Raw genomic sequence first — 20279 nt, forward strand, 5'->3', positions numbered from 1 at the left:
AGCTCACAAAGCCAGAGAATTTCACCACATTTGTAATTTTAAAGATTGACTTAATTGAAACATAGACTGATAGCTAAAAAGTAATGTATGTGACATTGTCATTTTTGCCGTCCCGTGTCCCCTGAACTGCTGTTCCAGCCCAAGCTGGGCCCCAAATAGGCCATGTTCTCTATGTATTTGGAAAAAACAAAAAAACAAAAAAACTCTCTCAAGTAGGAGCTATTTAAAACATATTCAAAGGAGGAAGCCGATAATCACTCTCCGGCCATTTCCAAGTCGGTATTAGTTGTCCCAGAGTTCACACTGCTTGTTGGCTCCTCAGAAACGTGCGGAGTGTCTGCTGGGTACCAAGCCATGAATCAATGAGCAAAGCCGGTGAAGGTGAGGCTCTGAGCCAGCAGGGAGACAGAGGACAGTAGATGTAATTATAGGTGACAAGGACCATGAGAAACACAGCAGGTGAAAGGGAGTTTTAGGGTGGATCAGGTGAGAGATTTGCCTACGTGGCCACCTTGGGAAGAACATTAGAGGCAAAAAGTGCTAAGGCCCGGGGGCAGGAGTTTGCATATATACGGGACAGCAGGGCGCCAGTGACTGGGCTGAGTGAATGACAGGGATGGGGCCGGATGCAAGGCCCAGAGAGGCCACAGGGGCCCGACCAGGCCAGTATTAAGATGGCAGCTTTTGTGTTCATTTTATTTTCAAGACATCAAAGGTTGCACATTAGTTTGTATGTTTGACAAATTCCTATAAAGAGGCCTAACCGACTGTGTCTTTCTGCAGCTTGTCTGTTTTCACTCACGTCTTTGCGACTTCCCCCAGCCGGTCTGGTCCGTTTCTTCTGCCTGCTGGGGTGTGTGCAGAGGCCCAGCTCCGATCGGGCTGCGGAATGGTGTGGGTGGGCGAGGCCCGTATCTTGCTGCCAGGAGGGGAGAGGATAGGAATTCCGCGTCTCTCCAGACCTCGTGTTAGCGGACTCACAGTTTCTGTCCTGTGACTGGCTCCTGTCACTCGGTGCACTGTCCTCCGGCTTCATCGGTGTGCAGACCTGCCTTCCCCGTGAAGACTGAGTCAAGTCCTCGGATCGCAGTGAGCACAGGTGTGCTCAAACACACGCCTTTTAACAAGTGTGATGAAAACATTCTGTCTCTTGATTTTACAAGGGAGGTGTAGGCATTTGATAAAAGTTGAAAAGCGGGCATGTTACGGACGCAGCTTGGGAACGTCATGCCCGGGGAGGGAAGCCCCGTGAGGTCTCTCTTGCACCTCTGCCTGTTTTAAGAAATTGGGTGATATAGGGGCGCCTGGGTGGCTCAGTGGGTTGAGGCCTCTGCCTTCGGCTCGGGTCGTGATCCCAGGATCCTGGGATCGAGCCCTGCATCGGGCTGTCTGCTCTGCGGAGGGCCTGCTTCCTCCTCTCTCTCTCTGCCTGCCTCCCTGCCTACTTGTGATCTCTGTCTCTGTCAGATGAATGGATAAAATCTTTAAAAAAAAAAAAAAAAGAAAGAAAAAAAAAAGAAATTGGGTGATATGGATGTAAATGGACGACTCGTATCGGATGCCTCGAGACATCCGTAGCATCGTATTGGGTGTGTATTGGAAAAAAGGCAAATCTGTAGAGACAGAAAGTAGACGCGGGCGTGTGCCAGGGGCTGGGGGAGTGACGTGACTGCTAGTGGGCAGAGGGTCTGGTTTTGGGGTGATGAGTGTGTTCCGGGCTTTGACCGTGGTGGTGTTTGCACAGTTCTGCACGCACACCCACACCCTTGAATTAGACCCCAGGAAGTGGGTGAATTGTATGGTATGTGAATCGTACATCATTAAACCGTCAAGAAATGGTAACATCATGTTTTCACGGTTCATCGAGAACGTTCCTCCTTTTTAAGTGTGCAGCCTGATGTCTTTTCTCTCTCTCTCTCTCTCTTTTTTTTTAAAGATTTTATTTATTTATTTGACAGAGAGACCCAGTGAGAGAAGGAACACAAGCAGGGGGAGTGGGAGAGGGAGAAGCAGGCTTCCCGCTGAGCAGGGAGCCCGATGCGGGGCTCGATCCTAGGACCCTGGGATCGTGACATGAGCCGAAGGCAGATGCTTAACGACTGGGCCACGCAGGTGCCCCCCAGATAGTCTCTTGATGCCATTTTGCAGTCGGTCGCCTACCTCCACCTGAGCCCTGTGGCCACCACTGATCTGGTTTCTGTTCCTGTGGTTTTCCTTTTTCCAGACGTCCTGTGGCCGGACTCAGGCGGTGTGTCGCTGTTTGCTTTGCTTGGGGCTTTTGTTACTTAGCATGTGCCCTGGAGGCTCGTGCCGGGGGTGAACTGACCAGCAGCCGGTTCCGTTTGTGATAGAGCAGTGCCCCCGCATTGTTTTGTTATGTGGCGGTTTATTTCTCTCTCGAGGGACACTGGAGTTGTTTTAAAAAATGTTTTGAGACCATATTTGTTATTGATGGGCATTTAGGGAGCCACAGTTTCTTGGCCGGGTCACAGGCTACAGCCCTGCCAGGAATTCCCTCCCTGTCGTCTTTCCCTGGCCAAGTCCAACTCCCTTCTCGGGCGCTCGACTCCCACATCCCCTCTTCCAGGCAGCCCTACTGACTGTCCAGGAACGGGCTCGGAGGGTTGGGTGGGAGGAGAGGCAGTGGCGGCCTGCGAGGGCTCACGTTGGCCGTCTCTTCCAGTCTTTGTGTTCCGGGCCGTGGTCTTTGACCTTGGGGGAGGAGGGATCAAGTCAGCCACATCAGGTGAAAGGCCACGAGCCTGGCGGGCAGTGCTATCTGATCAGCTGCTCCCTCCGGTCGCCCCTCCTCAGACACAGATCAAAATCAGTGCAAAGTCTGTTCCCACCTGCGGGTGGGGGTGGGGCACTGACAGGGCCGGGGAGGAAGACAAGTTGGTCACTTCAAGCCAGGCGACTCCCTGGCTGACCGTCCAGACTCCCGGGGCTCTGCCATACCCTGCTCTACGCACTTCACTGGAACAAACTCATTTCAACCTCACACTGGCTCTGTCGTCGTGCTCGTTTTGTGGATGAGAAGACTGAGGCTCACAGAGCAGCGGTGACTTATCCACGGTCACCCAGCCAGAGGGCAGAGCTGGGTGGTTGAATGCTTACTCCCTGTGAGCGGGTGAAGGGGGTGGACCCCCCAGATCCTGGAAACCCCTTCTGTTGGAGACAGAGAGGGACACATGGCTTTATCTGGTGACACATTTATCTGGCCGTGATTTGTCTCCAAAGCAGAGTGAGCCGGAGAGGGTAGGAGGGATTCCGGAGTTCTGAAGACGGCTCTGGGTCCAGCTGAGAAATGGCTGGGGAGCGAGGCAGGAACTGGAAATTATTCTGTTTTGTTTTGTTTTATTTTATTTTATTTATATGTTGAGAGAGTGAGAGCGAGTGGACACATGGGATGGGGAGAGGGAGAGAGAATCCTAAGTACGCTCCCCACTGAGCACAGAGCCCGATGCAGGGCCCCATCTCAGGACCCTCAGATCACAACTGAGCTGAAATCAAGAGTTGGACGCTTGGGTCACCTGGGTGGCTCAGTCGTTCAGTGTCTGCCTTCAGCTCAGGTCGTGATCCCAGGGAACTGGGATCCAGCCCTGCATCGGGCTCCCTGCTCAGTGGGGAACCCACTTCTTCCTCTCCCACTCCCCCTGCTTGTGCTCCCTTTCTGTTAAATAAATAAAAATCTATCTATATTTATTTATTTGTTTAGTTTAAACATTTGTGTATTTTTTATTTTTACTTAATTATTTGACACACAGAGAGATCACAAGTAGGCAGAGAGGCAGGCAGAGAGAGAAGGGGAAACAGGCTCCCTGCTGAGCAGAGAACCGGATGTGGGGCTCAATCCAAGGACCCTGAGATCATGACCTGAACTGAAGGCAGAGGCTTCACCCACTGAGCCACCCAGGCGCCCTTGTGTATGTTTTGAAAAGAATCTCTTGTGTGCGTTTTTTAAAATGATTTTATTTATTTATTCATGAGAGACAGAGAGAGAGGCAGAGGCAGAGGGAGAAGCAGGCTCCCCACTGAGCAGGGAGCCTGATTTGGGACTCGATCCGAGGACCCCGGGATCATGATCTGAGCTGAAGGCAGACGCCCAACCGACTGAGCCACCGGGGCGCCCCATAAACTGTCTTTTTAAAAACCACTTAGTTGAGGTATGACTGACATTTTAAAAAACTGTCCAGGGGTGCCTGGGTGGCTCAGTGGGTTAATAAGCCTCTGCCTTCGGCTCAGGTCATGATCTCAGGATCCTGGCATCGAGCCCCACATCAGGCTCTCTGCACAGCGGGGAGCGTGCTTCCCTTCCTCTCTCTCTCTGCCTGCCTCTCTGTCAACTTGTGATCTTGGTCTGTCAATTAAATAATAAATAAAATCTTAAAAAAAATAAAATCTTAAAAAAAAAAAATCTCTCCGTATTTAATGTATACAACTGGATGAGTTTGCAGATAAGTAGACACCCTGGGAACCGTCCCTGCAGTCTACGTGTGAAGATACGCATCACCTCCTAAACTCTCCAAGTGATCGCTATGGTTGTTTTAGTTAGGCAAGACGAGTAAGCCCAGAGATTTACTGAACCCCAGAGTGTCGCCGCTTAACAAGACTGCATCCGAGGCTCAAATATTTGCTAAGAGGGTAGATCTTACGTTACGTGTTTTTATCACACACACACACACACACACACACACACACACACACACACACACACAAGAAGGAACTGGGACGGAAGTCGCGTTTCCTCCTGGCAGAGTTGCCAGTGGAGGCCAGGACAGGTAGCCGACCCCTAGTTACTAGCCCTTTGTGTGTCTTTTCAGTGGGGCGGGGGTGGCACCTGTTGGAAGATTTGAGGATTTCCGTCCTGGGTCGACCATACTCCTGCCCAGCAGCCTCTCGCCTGAGATTGAATTCCACGCATCAAGCCTATGCCCATGGGGCCTGGAGGGTCCTGGTGTTGGACCTGCTGTGTGGGGCCGGGGGAAAGCTACCCAGCCGCGCCACACCTCGGTTTCCCCCTTAGAGACACAGGAGGTCACCTTCCTCCGGGAGATCAGGCGGGTGAAGTGCCAGCTGGCAAAGGTGTGGCCGGTGAGCCGAGGCGTGTCTTAGATTGGCTCCGGGGTGTGCTCGATTTCGAAAAGCGAATGGCTGCTATTGAAACAATACCGTGATCCCACAGATTCTTTGCTGCTTTAAAGTTCACATCACATTTGTCAGTCGCTTTTATTTGCATGTGTTAGAGGCTCAGGTTGTAAGAGTGATCGTGCGGCTTCCATGGCCGGTAGGAAGATGTGTTGATCAATGAATTATTATTATGATACCCTGGAATCTGGATTTTATGGGACATCTTCCGTTTTTTTATTCTTGGCAATGAGTTCAGCTTTTCTTCATTTAAATGTCATGGTGGTGAAATGAGGACTGGCTGAGGCTACTGGCGCCCGTTGTATAGATGGGGAAACTGAGGTTCAAGAGGTGATTGTCTTGCCCATGTGGCTTTGGGGTCTAGCTGCCTCCAGATCCACTCCTTCCCAGAGTCTGCTGGCTGGGGACATGGGGCCGAGCTGGACCAGGCAACTCCTATCTTCTGCCTCCCCCCAGAGCCTCTGCCCTTTGGTTTTGGCTGTTTGGGGACAGTAGAGGTGACTGGCTTTGTTCTGGAAGGCTGTGTTCAAAGGACCATGGGAGGTGATGTAAGCTACCCTATACACCTCACTCTGTGGTATCGGGTGTCCATCTGATGGGCTGGGGCACTCTGCCCCACCCAGGCTTTGAGCCTTGTGGTGCCCGTGATGCGGCCAGGCCAGTCTGGGGGGGGGAGGATTGGGTGGTCCTGGGGGGACCTCCTTGTGACACAGGGACTTGCAGAGCTGAAGAGCCAGGCAGGGATGAGAGGCCAGTGTATCTGATAGACAGGCTGCAGACCTGTTTTCTTCCACTCTGTCTCAGCACCACCCTGCCTCAGGGCCTTTGCACTGACCTTGCTTCTATGGGGGATTACCCCCCCCCCACCAAATCCTTGTGTTCCACTCACTGCCTTTTGTTTTTATTTGTGTGTGTATGTGTGTTCGTTCTGTCTTTGCTTGTGTTTCCCCCGAGTGACTACTCTGTTTGAAGCTGCAAGTCCCCCTCCCCATCCCTGCCTCTCACACAGCACACATTGTACCTTCCTGTTTAATACCTGCCTTTTTCTTGCTAGATTAGAGACCCCGCAGAGTTGGGAAACGGGGTCTGTCTTGCTCACTGTTTTATCCCCAGCCCTTGGAAGGTTGCCTGGTATATGGTGGGTGCTCAGTAAACATTTGTTGAATGAATGAATGATACATTTGGCCACATGAAGCCCATATTCCTAGAGTCCAGCCCCAGCTACCTCCTGGTCTCTGATCAGGCTACCATTACTAGCACATGTTTACAAAAGTAGCAGCAGGGATATGTTCCCTGTGGACTGACCCTCGGGGGAAGCAGCGTGTGTGGAGAAGTTTCTCTCTGCCCGGGGACCATCCCCTGACATGCCGGTGGGACTGGGCCGTGCAGACCGGCTCTGGGCAGCCATTCTAGCTGCCCGGTGGGGTGGGCCCTGGCGGCGGCCCCGCTCACCCTCCTCACAGGCGTCTTTGTTTTTCCCCCTGCAGAATGTGCGCATCGACCCCAGTAGTCTGTCCTTCAACATGTGGAAGGAGATCCCCGTCCCCTTCTACCTGTCCATCTACTTCTTCGACATCGTCAACCCCGACGCCATCCTCCTGGGGGAGAAGCCGCAGGTGCGGGAGCGCGGGCCCTACGTGTACAGGTGAGGATGGAGGGGGCTGGACTGGGCCTCCCAGGTGGGCCGTCTTAGTGGGTTTGGACCCCATTTTACAGGTGAGGAAACTGAGGCCCCCAGGAGTAGGGGGGTTTGCTTAGGGTCGTCTGCTTTCCCCAATCCCATGTTCTCGTGGTTGAGACCGTGCACTGTGCAAAGCGATCTCTTAGGTTTAAACTGTGGCTTTCTGGGGGCACCCAGGTGGCTGTCGTTAAGCAGCTACCTTCGGGTCTGGTCGTGATCCCAGGGTCCTGGGATCGAGCCCCACGTCGGGCTTCCTGCTCAGTGGGTAGAACTCCCCTGCTCATGTTCCTTCTCTCGCTGTGACTCTCTCTGTCAAATAAATAAATAAAATCTTAAAAAACAAAACAGAACACTGTGGCTTTGTGGTTGCAGGCAAGGGGCGTTCCTTCCCTGGGCCTCAGTTTCCCCATCTGTAAACTGGGGATGACAGTTTCCACCATGGGGTGGTTGTGAAGACCGGATGAGCTAGTGGGAAGCCCCGAGCACAGAGCCTGGCATGCGGTGAGCACCCTGTAAACATTTGTTGCTGGCGTGTTCTTACCACACCCGCCACGGCCCCTTCGCTGGATCGTGGTCTTTGGGAGAGCGGAGCAGGTTTCCGAGAGATGAGGGAGGACTGTTCCGGGATAAGGCCTGATTCCCGGCTCCTGCCCATTTTGCCCTTGGGGATGACCCCTGTCACAGAACTCCCGTCCCTGCCAGGCTCGTCTGTGGAAGGCATCTGTGTCAGAGCTGGCCCTGGCTTGCCAAAGTTTATGTTTATTTCTTCATTCTGGAAGCATTTACTGGGCACCTCCTGTGGACTAGGCACTGTGCCATCCCTATTAAAGGCAGACCCAAGCCCCCGCCCCAGAGAGCTGACATTGATGGGAGAGAGTAAACTCATGGACATATCAGGTGGCCATAAGTGTGGTGAGAGCGAGGAGGGGGAAGCATGGAGGGTGCCGGAGGGAGGGGCGTGGGCAGGGTTGGTCTAACTGGAGGGTCATGGAGGACCTCTGCCAACGGGACACTCCCCTAAACGTGGGTGGTGAGAGGGAGGTGCCACTGTATAAAGATATAGGGGGCCCCCCAGGTAGAGCTGGCAGCTGGTGCAAAGGCCCTGAGGCAGGCAGAGTCTGGTAGTCTGGGAAGGAGGAGCCCTGAGTGGCTGGCGTGGTATGAGTGAGGGGGAAGGTGGCCGAGAGGAGGCCTGAGCGTTGGACGGGTCGGTGGTGAGGATCTTGGAGGCCACATTTAGGAGCTTGATTTGATCCTGTATGCAGAGGAGGGCTATCAGGGAGAGAAGGACATGATCTTGATTTCTCCTTTTTGAAGATTCTCTGGCTACTTTGTGGAGAATGGATAGCAGACAAGAAGGAATAACGATGGCAGTGGCGTAAAGCAGCTGAGACTTGCGCGGTGCCTTCTGTGCCGCAGGCTGCTGCTTGGTGGCTTGACATGGGCTGACCCACTCAGGGCTCACCACAGCCCTACAGAATGGGGCTTGTTATCCCCCACCCCCATTTTATAGATGGGAAAATGGAGGCCCTGGTAGTAAGTGATGGAGACAGGTTGGGAGCCTGGGCCCTCTGTCTCCAGAGTGCACGTTCCGAACCACTGTGTTGTGCTGTCTCCCTCAGAGAAGCAGGCGCATGCACGGGGGAGGCTGCTGTGAGGGACGGTGGCCCCTGGCCAGGGGGAGGGGTGTGTCGGGATTTGGGTGCTCTGTGGGGTAGCTCTGATGAACCTCACAGAAGCCTGCAGTGGGCTGAGGGCAGGCAGCTGAGGGCCCCAGGGCTCCCGGCGGGCGCTCCATCCCCGTGCGACTGGGGATCCGCTGATCACCGGCTTCACCACCTGCAGGGAGTTCAGGCACAAGAGCAACATCACCTTCAATGACAATGACACGGTGTCATTCCTCGAGTATCGCAGCTTCCAGTTCCAGCCCGACAAGTCCCATGGCCTGGAGAGCGACTATATTGTCATGCCTAACATCCTGGTCTTGGTAAGTTTGCCCCTTGGCTGTGTCCCTTATCCCAGCCCTCATCCTTGTGCCTGGGGTTTCCATTTCTCATCCTGCCTGTCCCCCTTGCACGGGCCACAGGGAGGGGCACGGGGGGCAGCCTGCGGTTTACGGGACCCTACACCCATGCAAATCCTCCTGTCTCTGGTTTGGGGGTACTGGCCAAAGTCCTTGTCTTTCCCATCTGACTCTACAAATCTAGACTCTAGAGGTACTAGTGGGGGACTACACAGGGCTCCCCCAGGCCGAGTCCTCGTCTGGCCTCTTCGCAGGCAGGGCCTCCATGCTCCGTGGGTAAGAGTTATAGTTGTAGCTGGATTTACCGACCTTTGGCGCTGTGCGCCGGGATCCCCGAGCCCACCTGGGGGCTTGCTGACTCACTGGGAGGGCTCAGGGACAGCGGACAGTCCCGCCCGTGGCTCTGATTTATTACAGCAGAAGGGCACAGAACCAAAAACAGCAGAGGGAGAAAGCGCATGGGGTGGAGGCCAGGTTCCCGCCTCCAGTGTCTTCTCCCAGGGGAGCCGCATAGGACACCCTTAATTCCCCCAGCAACAAGTCGTGATGGTGCCCGGGAAGGGTTGTCACCACGGAAACCCCGAGAGACTCTGTGCCCAGGGTTTTTATTGGGGGGGGTCACGGAGGCACCTTCCATCTGGCACGTACCAAAGTCCAGATCCCCAGAAGGGAGGCAGGTGGTCAGCGTAAAGTGTGCTGTTTGTACACACGGTGCAGACCCCGTGAGCCACCCCCGCCCCCGGTCGGTCAGAGAGTGGTGGGAGCTCCCTTGAAATCCCAGGACGCTGGTTGAGGGCCAGCCTTGCCGGCAGGCTTTTCTAGAAAGAGTGGCCTCAGGCCTGTTGGGTTAATTTCTTGCTAACATTGTGTTAGCACTTAGAGCTTGGGGCCCTTACACGTATTACCTGTTTACTCGTCGGTGACCCTGGGGCTGGCGCTGGGCTGCGCTCTGGATCCGAGGCAAGCTCGCCTGCTGAGCCCACTGGACGGACAAACAAAGAATAAACACACCTCGCAGCCTTACAGCTGCACCCTTCCCCCCAGCCCCATGCGTGAGTGTTGCCCGTGCAGTCACCTGCCGCCACCGACGAGGCTGGCAAAGACTGCGTGATCGTGCCCCAGGCAGCACGAGCATTCGTGGAAACAACCGCTCTCGCGTGCTCTCGGGACGCACGGAACGGGTGTGGGCAGCGGGAAGGGGGTGACGTTGAATAGAAATTGCACACGCCTTTGACCTCAGAAACTTCGTCTGTAGGAATGTGTCCTCTTGGTAGAACCGCACAGATAAAAGATGTTTGCACTCAAGGATATTCAGTGCCACAACCCTGTCAGAGCAAGCTTCTAGAAACAACCTGGAGGTTGCTCCTTCGTCTTTCATTGTGGTGATTTATTACAGGGTGGCCCGGAGGGGGCCGCGAGGTCTAAGTGAGGGACGGCAAGGTGCAGAATGTACGCACGGCGCTAGAGCGTATTATTTATTTATTTATTTACTTATTTTTTAATGTTTCGAGCAGAGCCGGCAAACTTCCGTCAAGGGCCAGATAGTAAATGAGTTAGGCTTTGAGGACCTGATCTCTGTTGGAACTGCTGATGCAAACCCAAAGAAAAATGTGTGGCGATGTTCCAGTAAAACTTTATTTCATATAATTTTCCAGTTTTTTCCAACAGTCTTTTTCACTTCCCCAACTATTTGGGGGAAAAAAAATATATATGTATATATATATATTTAAAGATTTTATTTATTTGCTTGACAGAGATCACAAGTAGGCAGAGAGGCAGGCAGAGAGAGAGGAGGAAGCAGGTTCCCTGCTGAGCAGAGAGCCCGATGCAGGGCTCAATTCCAGGACCCTGGGATCATGACCTGAGCTGAAGGCAGAGGCTTTAACCCACTGAGCCCCCCAGGTGCCCCTATTTAAAAATATATTAAAAAAAAATTCTTAGGTCTCAGACTGTATAAAAATGAGCGGTGGGCTGGCGTTGGCCCACGCACCGTAGTTGGCTGGTCTCTGGTGTGGGTGTCCCTGGAGGAACACCCAAGAGCCCACAGCAGTGGGTAGCCTTGAGGGAGAAGAATGCAAACGGGAGGGTCAGGGATTGGAGAGGGACATTTATTCTATAGCCTTTTGTGATTAAAAAAAAAAATCGTGTGTTTATTCCCTTTTCAAAAATGATTATAATGGTAAGGAGATCCCCTGGTGAGTTCCCAAGGAACCAGACCTCGTTGGCCCAGGTTTTAGGAAATGCTGGCTGTGTTCACTTTCCTGCTTTTGGATGAGGTGCCTTCAAAAAAATAAACCAAGTGCCAAGATGGTGTCTCCAGAGGAAAGAGGAATTAGAAAATAAATTCACTTGCATCCTCAGCACCCAGATATTGGGGAGAACAGGTCTTTGGGACACTTGGTATTTGGGAGGGAGATATCAGGAAGTGGAGTTGAGTCTTCATTAAGATTGTTTTGGTTGCAAGGTGACAAAGGCACTTGAGACTCCGTGCCCAGGGTTTTTATTGGGGGTGGTCACGGAGGCACCTTCCGCCTGGCACGTACCAAAGTGCCAGGTGGAGCACAATGAAAGGTGCTCCAAACTGGCCTAAGCAAAAAGGGAACTTACGGGCTCATGTTACTGAAAGGGTGAGGTTTCAGGTGTGGCTTGATCTAGGGTGCAAATCGAGTTGCACAGATCTGTGCCCTGCTCTGGTGGACCTCAGGGTGGATACAGCCTTCAGGGAGGGCAGCAGGAAGCTCTCCTCGCAACCTGACAGCCCCAGGGGAAAGTTTCCCATGTCTTATGGCTCTGACTGGGCCACATTACACATTCTCAAGACAGTCACTGTAGCTGGAGGGAAGAACATTTCTGATTGGCCAGACGCCTGCCATGTGCTCACCTCTGCGACTGGGGATGGAGTTAACGTCACCTGAATCCACTAACAAAGGAGGTCCTGTTACTGAAGGATTAGGGAATCTTCTGGGGACCTTCCTAGGCCTGACGTTCATATCCCCTGATGAACTCTGCCTCAGGCCTGGCTTAAAGTCCAGGATGCATGGACCCGTGGTGTCCAGCCTGTAACGTGTGCTGTCCCCTCGCTCTGCAGGCTGCGGCGATGATGATGGAGAATAAACCCATGAGCATGAAGCTGATCATGACCTTGGCGTTCAGCACGCTGGGGGAGCGCGCCTTCATGAACCGCACTGTAAGCGAGATCATGTGGGGTTATGACGACCCCCTCATACACCTCATCAACAAGTACCTCCCAAACGTGTTTCCCTTCAAGGGCAAGTTTGGGCTATTTGCAGAGGTAAGCGTGGCTCAGCAACACGTCCGGGGCCTTGAAATGGGGGCTGGGATCGGGGGTGTGGGGGTGATGGGTTATAAATGGCAGAAAACCCAACTCAGACTGGCTTAAGAGAAATAGAGAATGTATTGGCTCATACGTCTGAAAACTCGAGGTAGAAATGGAGATGCAGCCTGACCCAGGCTCAGAAGATGCGATCGGGCTGAGTGTGGACTGCTTGGGGGCTGCTGCTGGGGGAAGGGGGAGAGGCTGCTGGGGAGGGAGTCAAGGATGTTAACTACGACCTTGCTCTGAGCTGCCTTGTTTCTTCCTTCCTTCCTTCCTTCCTTCCTTCCTTCCTTCCTTCCTTCCTTCCTTTAAGATTTTATTTATTTATTTATTTGAAAGAGTGAGAGAGAGAGAGAGAGAGAGCGCGCGCGAATGAGCAAGGGGAGGGGCAGAGGGTGAAGGAGAGGCAGACTCCCCGCTGAGCAGTGAGCCTGATGAGGGGGCTTGAGCATCAGACACTGGGATCATGACCTGAGTTGAAGGCAAACACTTAACCGACTTAGCCCCCCCAGGTGCCCCTGCCTGCTTTTTTCTTGATCTTGATCCCTGGTCACCTGGTAGTAGCTGGGCTCCTGAGCCGTGATCTGATGCAGAGTCTGACCCTTGACCCCTGGTCACCTGGTAGTAGTTGGGCTCCTGAGCTGTGATCTGATGCAGAGTCTGACCCCTGACCGTGGCTCCCTCCACCAAAGGTTTGGGTGAGCCCTCTGGGTTACTCCAGAATCAGCCTCCCCTTTGGGCTCTGGTGACCCGTCTTGGGGGAAGCGGAAGGAGAAATTATGTTTCTGTACCTGACACATGATAGATAGTACATATTTAACCAGGATGACGGGTTCTGAGTTTGTGGATAAGTTGGCAAGTTTGGAGCGACAGGATTCCTTTGAACACATCTTGTAAACTTGTAAACACATTAAAGTTATTACAAAGTGAGTAGCATGCTTATAATATATGTTTGGGTATAATGGAAACCCTGAAATAACATTCCAATAGTGACTGTCCAGTGTTGACGTGGTGTCTTCATATCCTTCGGGGATCTAAAATTCTACCCTGCTCTGCCATCCTTACGGTGTGGTTTTCGTGCCCTAGGTTACCACATAGCCCAGTATGGCTGCTAACGCACCAGCTACCACACCCACATTCCAGGATGCACAAGAGGAAGGAAGATGGGGATGGTTGGGGATGGAGAGGCAGGCAAGGGAGTTGAGGACAAAACCGCATGTCCCAGCTGTCTCCCTCCTTGGGAGGGAGAAAACCAACTTCTACTTTCCTTTGGCCAAAACTTAGTCATGTGGCCACACCTTAGAAATGTAGCCTTTTAGCTGCTGTGCTGATGCCCTAAGGTTTGGGTTTTGTTACGAAGGAGTGAGGGGAGGATATTTTGGATACTAACTGGCAGTCTCTACTGATTATTATTCTAGTGTCCTTCTGGGGGAGCCTTTGTTATTATTATTAATAATAGTATTAATAAAGAGTAGCATTTGGAGTTCCTACTGTTTTTCAGGCACCACTTAACAGTGTTGACACACTCACTTTTGCACTCCCATTGTCTCCAGGCTCCTGTTCGTGTCCTCATGGAGCTCAGAATAGGCAGGTGACACGACACAGACATTAGGAGGCCAGAGCAGGTCTTCGAACTGGTCCCTGCCCTGGAGCCTGTTTGCCCAACTAGTCGGTAATCTATTTCGCCATTTGGCTGGTAAACATCCTACTGAGTTCTTAACATGGTTTCCGTTCCTTGGCCTCCTCAGGGGGAACACGGTGCTTCTAGGTTTTGCCCTGTGGTTTGTATGCTTTGCGTGTCTTTGCTGTGAATTAGGCATCCGTCTCTAGGAAAGAGCCTCAAGGTGCTGAAGCCTGGGGCTTCCGATCCAGAAAACGCTTGGGTCCAGTATCGGTTAGGATAGACCAGGTCGTGCTGTGTAACAAGCAGCCCCAGAATGTCAGCAGCTTGAACCAGCGAGATGACTCCTTGTTTGTATGCCGCGTCCGTGTGGGTGACCAGGGGGCCCTCTGCTCTTTTTGGTCACTCAGGGGCCCAGGCTGAGCGAGGCGGCAGCTTGGTACACGCTTCCACGACCCCTACGCAGTGGCAGAAAGAACGGTGACCTGTGCATGCGCTAGTCCTAAACTTTCCACCCGGAAGTGGCATGCCCCCATCTGCTTCTTTTTCCTTGATTGGAGAGGTCACATGGCCATACTTCTTTTTTAGTTGTGGGGCCGGGGGGTCATTCTGCTATCATCTGGGAGGAGAAGCCGACTCTCCTTGAGTCAGGAAGGGAAGGTGGGATGCTTCCTAGGAGGGACACTGCCACCCAGGGAGTCCCCCTTCTAGAAAGCCCTCCTCCTCTTGGTCCCCAGGCACTGGGGATTCATCAGTGAACATGTTATCAAGGCCCCTGTGCTCTGGGTGAAACGGAAAATGGCCTCAAAATGGGTGGGCTTGAGGGCCAGGCCCCAGGGCCTTTGCCCCTGTCCTGAGGCTTAAACATGCTGGTCTGTGTTGCCGTTCACAGCTCAACAACTCCAATTCAGGGCTCTTCACCGTGTTCACGGGGGTCAAAGACTTCAGCAGGATCCACCTCGTGGACAAGTGGAACGGACTCAGCAAGGTGAGGGCGAGGGCGATGGCCCTCCTCTCTGGGGCCAGGCGGGACAGCGGGGGCGGGGTCACCCGGCTGGTTACCTGCACTGTGCCCCTTGTCCCTATTGCAACTCAGGAAGGTGGTCACATCTGTGATGGAGAAGCCCTCGGAGTTGGGGGTTCTGCCTGTGCTTAGGGCTCAACTAGCTCTTGGTTCCCGATGGATGGGTGGGGAATGGAAACTCTACTTATTTGGCGCCTAGTGTATACCAGGAAGTGAGTTATTTCTTTCCTTTTGTTCTTAATTTACAAAAACACTTCAAAAATACGACACTGATGATAGAACCACCCACTATGTTGAAAGATACTACCGAGTAAAAACAAAAACAAAACACCCGAGAATCACAGGAAGACATTCACATAAAAAAACAATAGGGACACATCTCAAGTGCCCTTTGCACCTCCTCCCAGCCCTCCCAGCTGCTCCCTGGAGCACAGAGGCACCCAACAGTGCACGATATCGGGCATGACCTTCCTGTCCACTTCGGCCCATTCCACGCCCGTGTGTGTGCAGAGAAACGTGGTGGGTTTGCTGCTTCTTTGAACACGATGAAATCATATTACATACATTGTTCTGCACCTGCGTTTTACACCTTTGTTGCTTTTTCTCGTTACACGTGCCCAGGAGCGAGCAGGTGCGCGGGGCCGCTCGCACGTCCCCGGCGCTCACCACGGTGACCGCTGCCAAGACCTGGGCTCTGGGGTCCAGGGACACCCCCATCCGTGCTCAGAGTGACCAGGTCCCCGTTTGCAGCCGGCAGTAACCATTCCCAGGGGAGACCCTGCGACATCCCTGGCTTGCTGTTCACCTGTGCCCCAGGTCAGGCGTGCAGTGCCCGAGAGCGCGTTTCTGGGAGCCGTGGCTGAACTAAAGGGCTGGGTCTCATCGCTTCCCTGCAGGTCAGCTTCTGGCATTCTGATCAGTGCAACATGATCAACGGGACCTCGGGACAGATGTGGGCGCCGTTCATGACTCCGGAAACCTCTCTGCAATTCTACAGCCCCGAGGCTTGCCGGTAATGGCTGGGACGTTCTGAGGCCTTCTGGGGCCTCCCGGCAGCGGAAATCAGCTCTGTGGACGCTCAGAGCCTGATCGAGTGGCTTTTGGCGTGCCCTTGGGAAGCGGTTTGGCTCTTTGTGTATTTGTTGGCCCTCGGCGCTGTCCTGAATTATCCTCAGTTGCGCCACGAAGAGCCAAACCGCTCGTGCTGCTTTGGCAAGACCCAGAGAGGCCCCTAGCAGTGTGGGGCTTGGCATGGTGTGGCGGTGGGGGCGGCAAGAAACCATCGGGTCGCGGGGGTTGCTGGGGATCAGGCAAGCCTGGGCCCTCTGGGGCATCTGTCCCGCTGCCCTCAAGCCCGCCCAGATTCTGAGAGCTCTTGATGTCTCTCCTGCGACACTTGCAGGACCAGAGTGTGGCCTCAGAAGCTTGCTTGGGGCTGACGGATTCCAGGGGCTCCAGGGCAGGGGAGACTAGACCGTGGACCCTAGAGCCCGTCTCTAGGTATTGCCCGGCCCTCAGCTCCATTAGGGCCACTCTGGAAAAATCTTTTACTTGGGGATTCACGGATGTGAACTCTGACTCCTCTGCCTTCCTGGCAGACCTCTGTGGCGGCTGGCTGGGTCAGGTGCTGCGGACAGGGTGGAGAGGGGATGGGCCCCCTCCTGTTCCGTCCTGACCCTGACTGGGGCGGGGGAGACTCACACAGACACACGTGCAGGCCAGCGTCAGGGAACCTGAAGTGCCCGTGCGGGGTGTGTGTTCACTTTTTAGAATTAGACATTTCGACCCAGAGAAGAGTAGCGAGAGTGTGCCATTCCCCTTGGTTTTGGGAGTTGTTTCCTTTTTGGCCCCAGGTGCCCTGTCCCCAGACTGCCTGATGATAGCTGGAGGTCTCCATACTTAAGCGGGCGTTTTCTGGAAACAAGGACATTCTCTTGCGCAATCACGTTACCCTCTCCGGCTGCATAAGGCTATTGTCTGGGCCGGTGCTGTCCACTCCCAGCGTGGTGCCCGTCCCCGTCTGCAATCTTAAATTTTTGAGTGGCTGTGTTAAAAAAAAAAAGGAATGAGAAGTAGGTGACATTAACTTTAATGACAGGTTTTACCTGACCCACTGTATCCAAAATGTTACCATTTCAGTGTGTAAACAGTGTCCTGTGTTACAGAGAAGTTTCACATTTTTTTTTCCTATCCAGTGTAGAAATCTGGAATTTATTCTGTGCTGACAGCGTGTCCCAGCCACAACGCCCCCTTCCAAGGGCTCTGGAGCCCTGTGTGACAGTGGTGGGGGGTGGGGAGGGCAGCACCGTTGTAATCCAGAGTCCAAGTCCAAGTTTCCATGTACCTTTGAGAAATATAGCTGGGTGAATTGGGTGGGGGAGCGTGTCGCCACAGCCTCAGGAGAAGTGACCGTGGAGTCACCCGTCGTCGTGAAGAACGGCAGTCTGATGTGTGAACGTGGAGGGCGTAGCACATACAAAGGCCCAGGGGCAGGCGGGAATGCGCCTGAGCAGTCGCCAGGATGCTTATAGGGTGCAACAAAGGGCAAGCTGGGGCTGGACCTCACGGAAGCTGTGGGGCCGTGGAGAGATGACGGGTCTCGTCCCAGGGCAATTGCAGTTTTAAGTGACATACTCTGTTCTCGTTTTGAAGCACGGTCTGCTTGGGGTGAACAGATGGGCGTGGGCCGGGAGGCAGGAAGAGCCATGAGGAGGCTGTTGCAGTTCCCAGGGAGAGAGATGGTGGCTGCAGCTCCCCCGGGGGGCCGTGGGGGGCGGCGGTGCCTGTGGGGAGAAGCGGCTCAGCTGGGGTCGCGTTCGGCAGGACTGGTCCAGCCACCACGTTCCGGGTGTCATGCTCCCCTCCCCCGTTTGTCTCCCACAGGTCCATGAACCTGGTCTACAAGGAGTCGGGGATGTTTGAAGGCATCCCCACCTATCGCTTCGTGGCCCCCAGCACCCTGTTTGCCAACGGCTCTGTCTACGCGCCCAACGAGGGCTTCTGCCCGTGCCTGGAGTCCGGAATTCAGAACATCAGCACCTGCAGATTTAGTAGGTGCCGTCTCCGGTGGGAGGGGGATGGGTGGGCGCGTTGAGATCTGTCCCTGCCTGGTCTGCAGGATCTCTGGCCTCTTTACTCTTCCTAATCCCATTAGGCCAGAGAGGAGGCAGCAGAGAGAATCTGAAAAGAAAAAAATAATGCCATGTAGGTCAGTTGCCGTCGTCAGGAATTCCCACCACCTCAGTGGCTTAGCGATGTCAATGCATCCTCTTAAACAGTTCTGAAGTCCCACACAGGCCTCTGGCCTAGTGTCAGCGGGCTGTGCTCCTCTCTGGAGGCTGGAGGGGCGATCCTTGTGTTTGCCCTTCGGAGGCCTCCAGAATGCCGAGGCTCCTGTCCCCACCATCAGCATCTCGCTGATCAGCATCCCCATCTCTCCAATTCCACCTTCTGGCCTCATCTCTCCTGTTCCCTCTTCTAGTTTAAAGACCCCGGAGACTACCCCCGTCCCGCACCCCCCACCACGTCCCCATGCCAGGATAATCCAGGCCATGCTCCCTGTTTTATTATTTAATTTTCTTTTATTGCTAAAGATTTTTATTGATGTATTTGACAGAGAGAGACACAGCAAGAGAGGGAACACAAACAGGGGGAGTGGGAGAGGGAGAGGCAGGCTTTCCACTGAACAGGGAACCTGATGCGAGACTTGATCCCAGGTCCCTGGGATCATGACCTGAGCCAAAGGCAGAGGCTTAACCCACTGAGCCACCCAGGCACCCCTCATTGGCGTATTTGAATTGGTTTGAATGTCATCCAGTTAAAAGGCAGCGCCTTAGTCACACTGGCCCCATTTCTGATGATCAGCATCGCGTGGGCCCAGAGACTTCTGAACGGGATGGCCTGCACAGAAGGACAGCATCTTCATTGGGGTAGAAAGGTCTTTGCTTCACTGGGAACAGGCTCTCTGCTCGGTGCAACCCCATGCACATACAGTGAAGCTATGATGATGGTCTCAGCACTCTGCCGGATCTGGCCTGAGCCAGCCTCTGCAATACCATTTCTTTCTGTACTTCTCCCACTAACTAGTTTTCAGTCCCATGGCCTGCTCCCTATTTCTAGAGTACATCAGGTTTGGTCCCACCTCAGGGCCTTTGCATCAACCTCCTACCTTGAGAGTTCTTTCCCCAGTTATCCATGTGGATCTGTGTGGATCATTCCCTCCCCTCCTTTTGATCTATTCAGAGGCCACCTCCTCCAGGAGGCCTGCTCTGATTTCCCATGCTAACATTGTCCCTCTTCCCCCACTCCAGCCCCTTCTTGCCCCTGCCAGCTGCTCTCTGTCATTTCCCCTGTATTATGTTCTTGGTGTCCATCACTCCCTGAAATCACTGTGTATTCTGTTTGGCTAATTTATCATCCGTGTCCTCCCGCAGGCTGTAAATGTTGGCAGGGTGCTGTCCTCAGCTGCTACAATTGTGCCCTGTATGTAGTATTTGAATGTATGGGCGTGTGGGTGTACCCTGCCCTTAGGAAGTTGAGGCTCAAGGCTGGGACGTGCCCAAGGTCACACGGTTGGTAGGACGAGAAGCCACTGCTCATTTGACCGGGTCTCGCCTTCTGGGGACCTCTTTGGCTACATATCCTGCTGGAGATGTCCAGCTGTAGTTTGCAGCAGGGTTAGGGGGACAGACTGTCAGGTCGGACGCCTCCCCAAGTTCGGGCAGAATGGGGTGCTCTGTAGGTGAAGGGTCTGGAGCTGGGGCCTGGAGGTGCCCTCCATGTCACCTCCTTGTGTGACCCACCTGGCCTTGCCCTGTTTAATTCTCCCGTCCCTGGGGTCTCTGGGAATTTCTGCTTGCGGGAGACCCTGCCTGGCTGTGTGCTGCGGTTGTGGGGCAGGTGACAAGAGCAGCGGCCGCCTGCGCCGGAAAGGGCATCTCATGGTTTGTGTGCCGCAGAATTCCAGAGCAGATTCTTGCATTCGGCACAGCTCCGGAGCTCAGCTCTTGGGGGAAGCTGCCTTTCACTCCGGGTGCCAACTTGGTTTTCTTCTGGGCTTGCTCCGCTGCCAGGCAGGCTCTCGCCTCTGGCTTGGGGCTCCCCACTTTGCCTCCAAAGGCTCGTGCCCGAAGGGCCCACCTGGGACCTCCTCACTCCAGCAGGTGCCCCACGTTCACTCTGATTGGTCTGCCTTGCGTCCTGTGAGCCAATCACCGTGGCCCAGGGCGATGCTGATTGGCTAGGCCACGTCACGCTCCGCCTCTGATTCCATGGGCGGGGCCAGTGCCTGCGTAGCAGGTGAGGGGAAGGTTGGTTCCAGAGTCCGGGTGTGGGACCCTGTGGGATCGGGAAGGAGGAGTGGGTGCTAGGCGGGCCCAATGTCCATCCACTTCAGAGGGCTGGGGAGGAGGCTTATACAGCCTTATCGTAGCACATCTGCCAAAA

General features: G+C 54.0%; 1 protein-coding gene across 2 annotated transcripts in view; it reads left to right on the top strand.

Annotated features, from left to right (window-relative positions):
• Positions 1-20279, top strand: part of SCARB1 (scavenger receptor class B member 1) — a 67877-nt gene that overhangs the window by 29066 nt on the left and 18532 nt on the right. For both annotated transcript variants that reach the window (XM_047696645.1, XM_047696644.1), the window contains exons 2-7: positions 6636-6793; positions 8675-8816; positions 11941-12144; positions 14703-14798; positions 15731-15846; positions 17718-17884. In XM_047696645.1, coding sequence (XP_047552601.1) covers positions 6636-6793; positions 8675-8816; positions 11941-12144; positions 14703-14798; positions 15731-15846; positions 17718-17884 — 883 coding nt within the window. The remainder of the gene's footprint in view (positions 1-6635; positions 6794-8674; positions 8817-11940; positions 12145-14702; positions 14799-15730; positions 15847-17717; positions 17885-20279) is intronic.

The sequence above is a fragment of the Lutra lutra genome, chromosome 12 (assembly GCF_902655055.1).
Source record: "Lutra lutra chromosome 12, mLutLut1.2, whole genome shotgun sequence".
In the NCBI taxonomy this organism is placed as follows: Eukaryota; Metazoa; Chordata; class Mammalia; order Carnivora; family Mustelidae; genus Lutra; species Lutra lutra.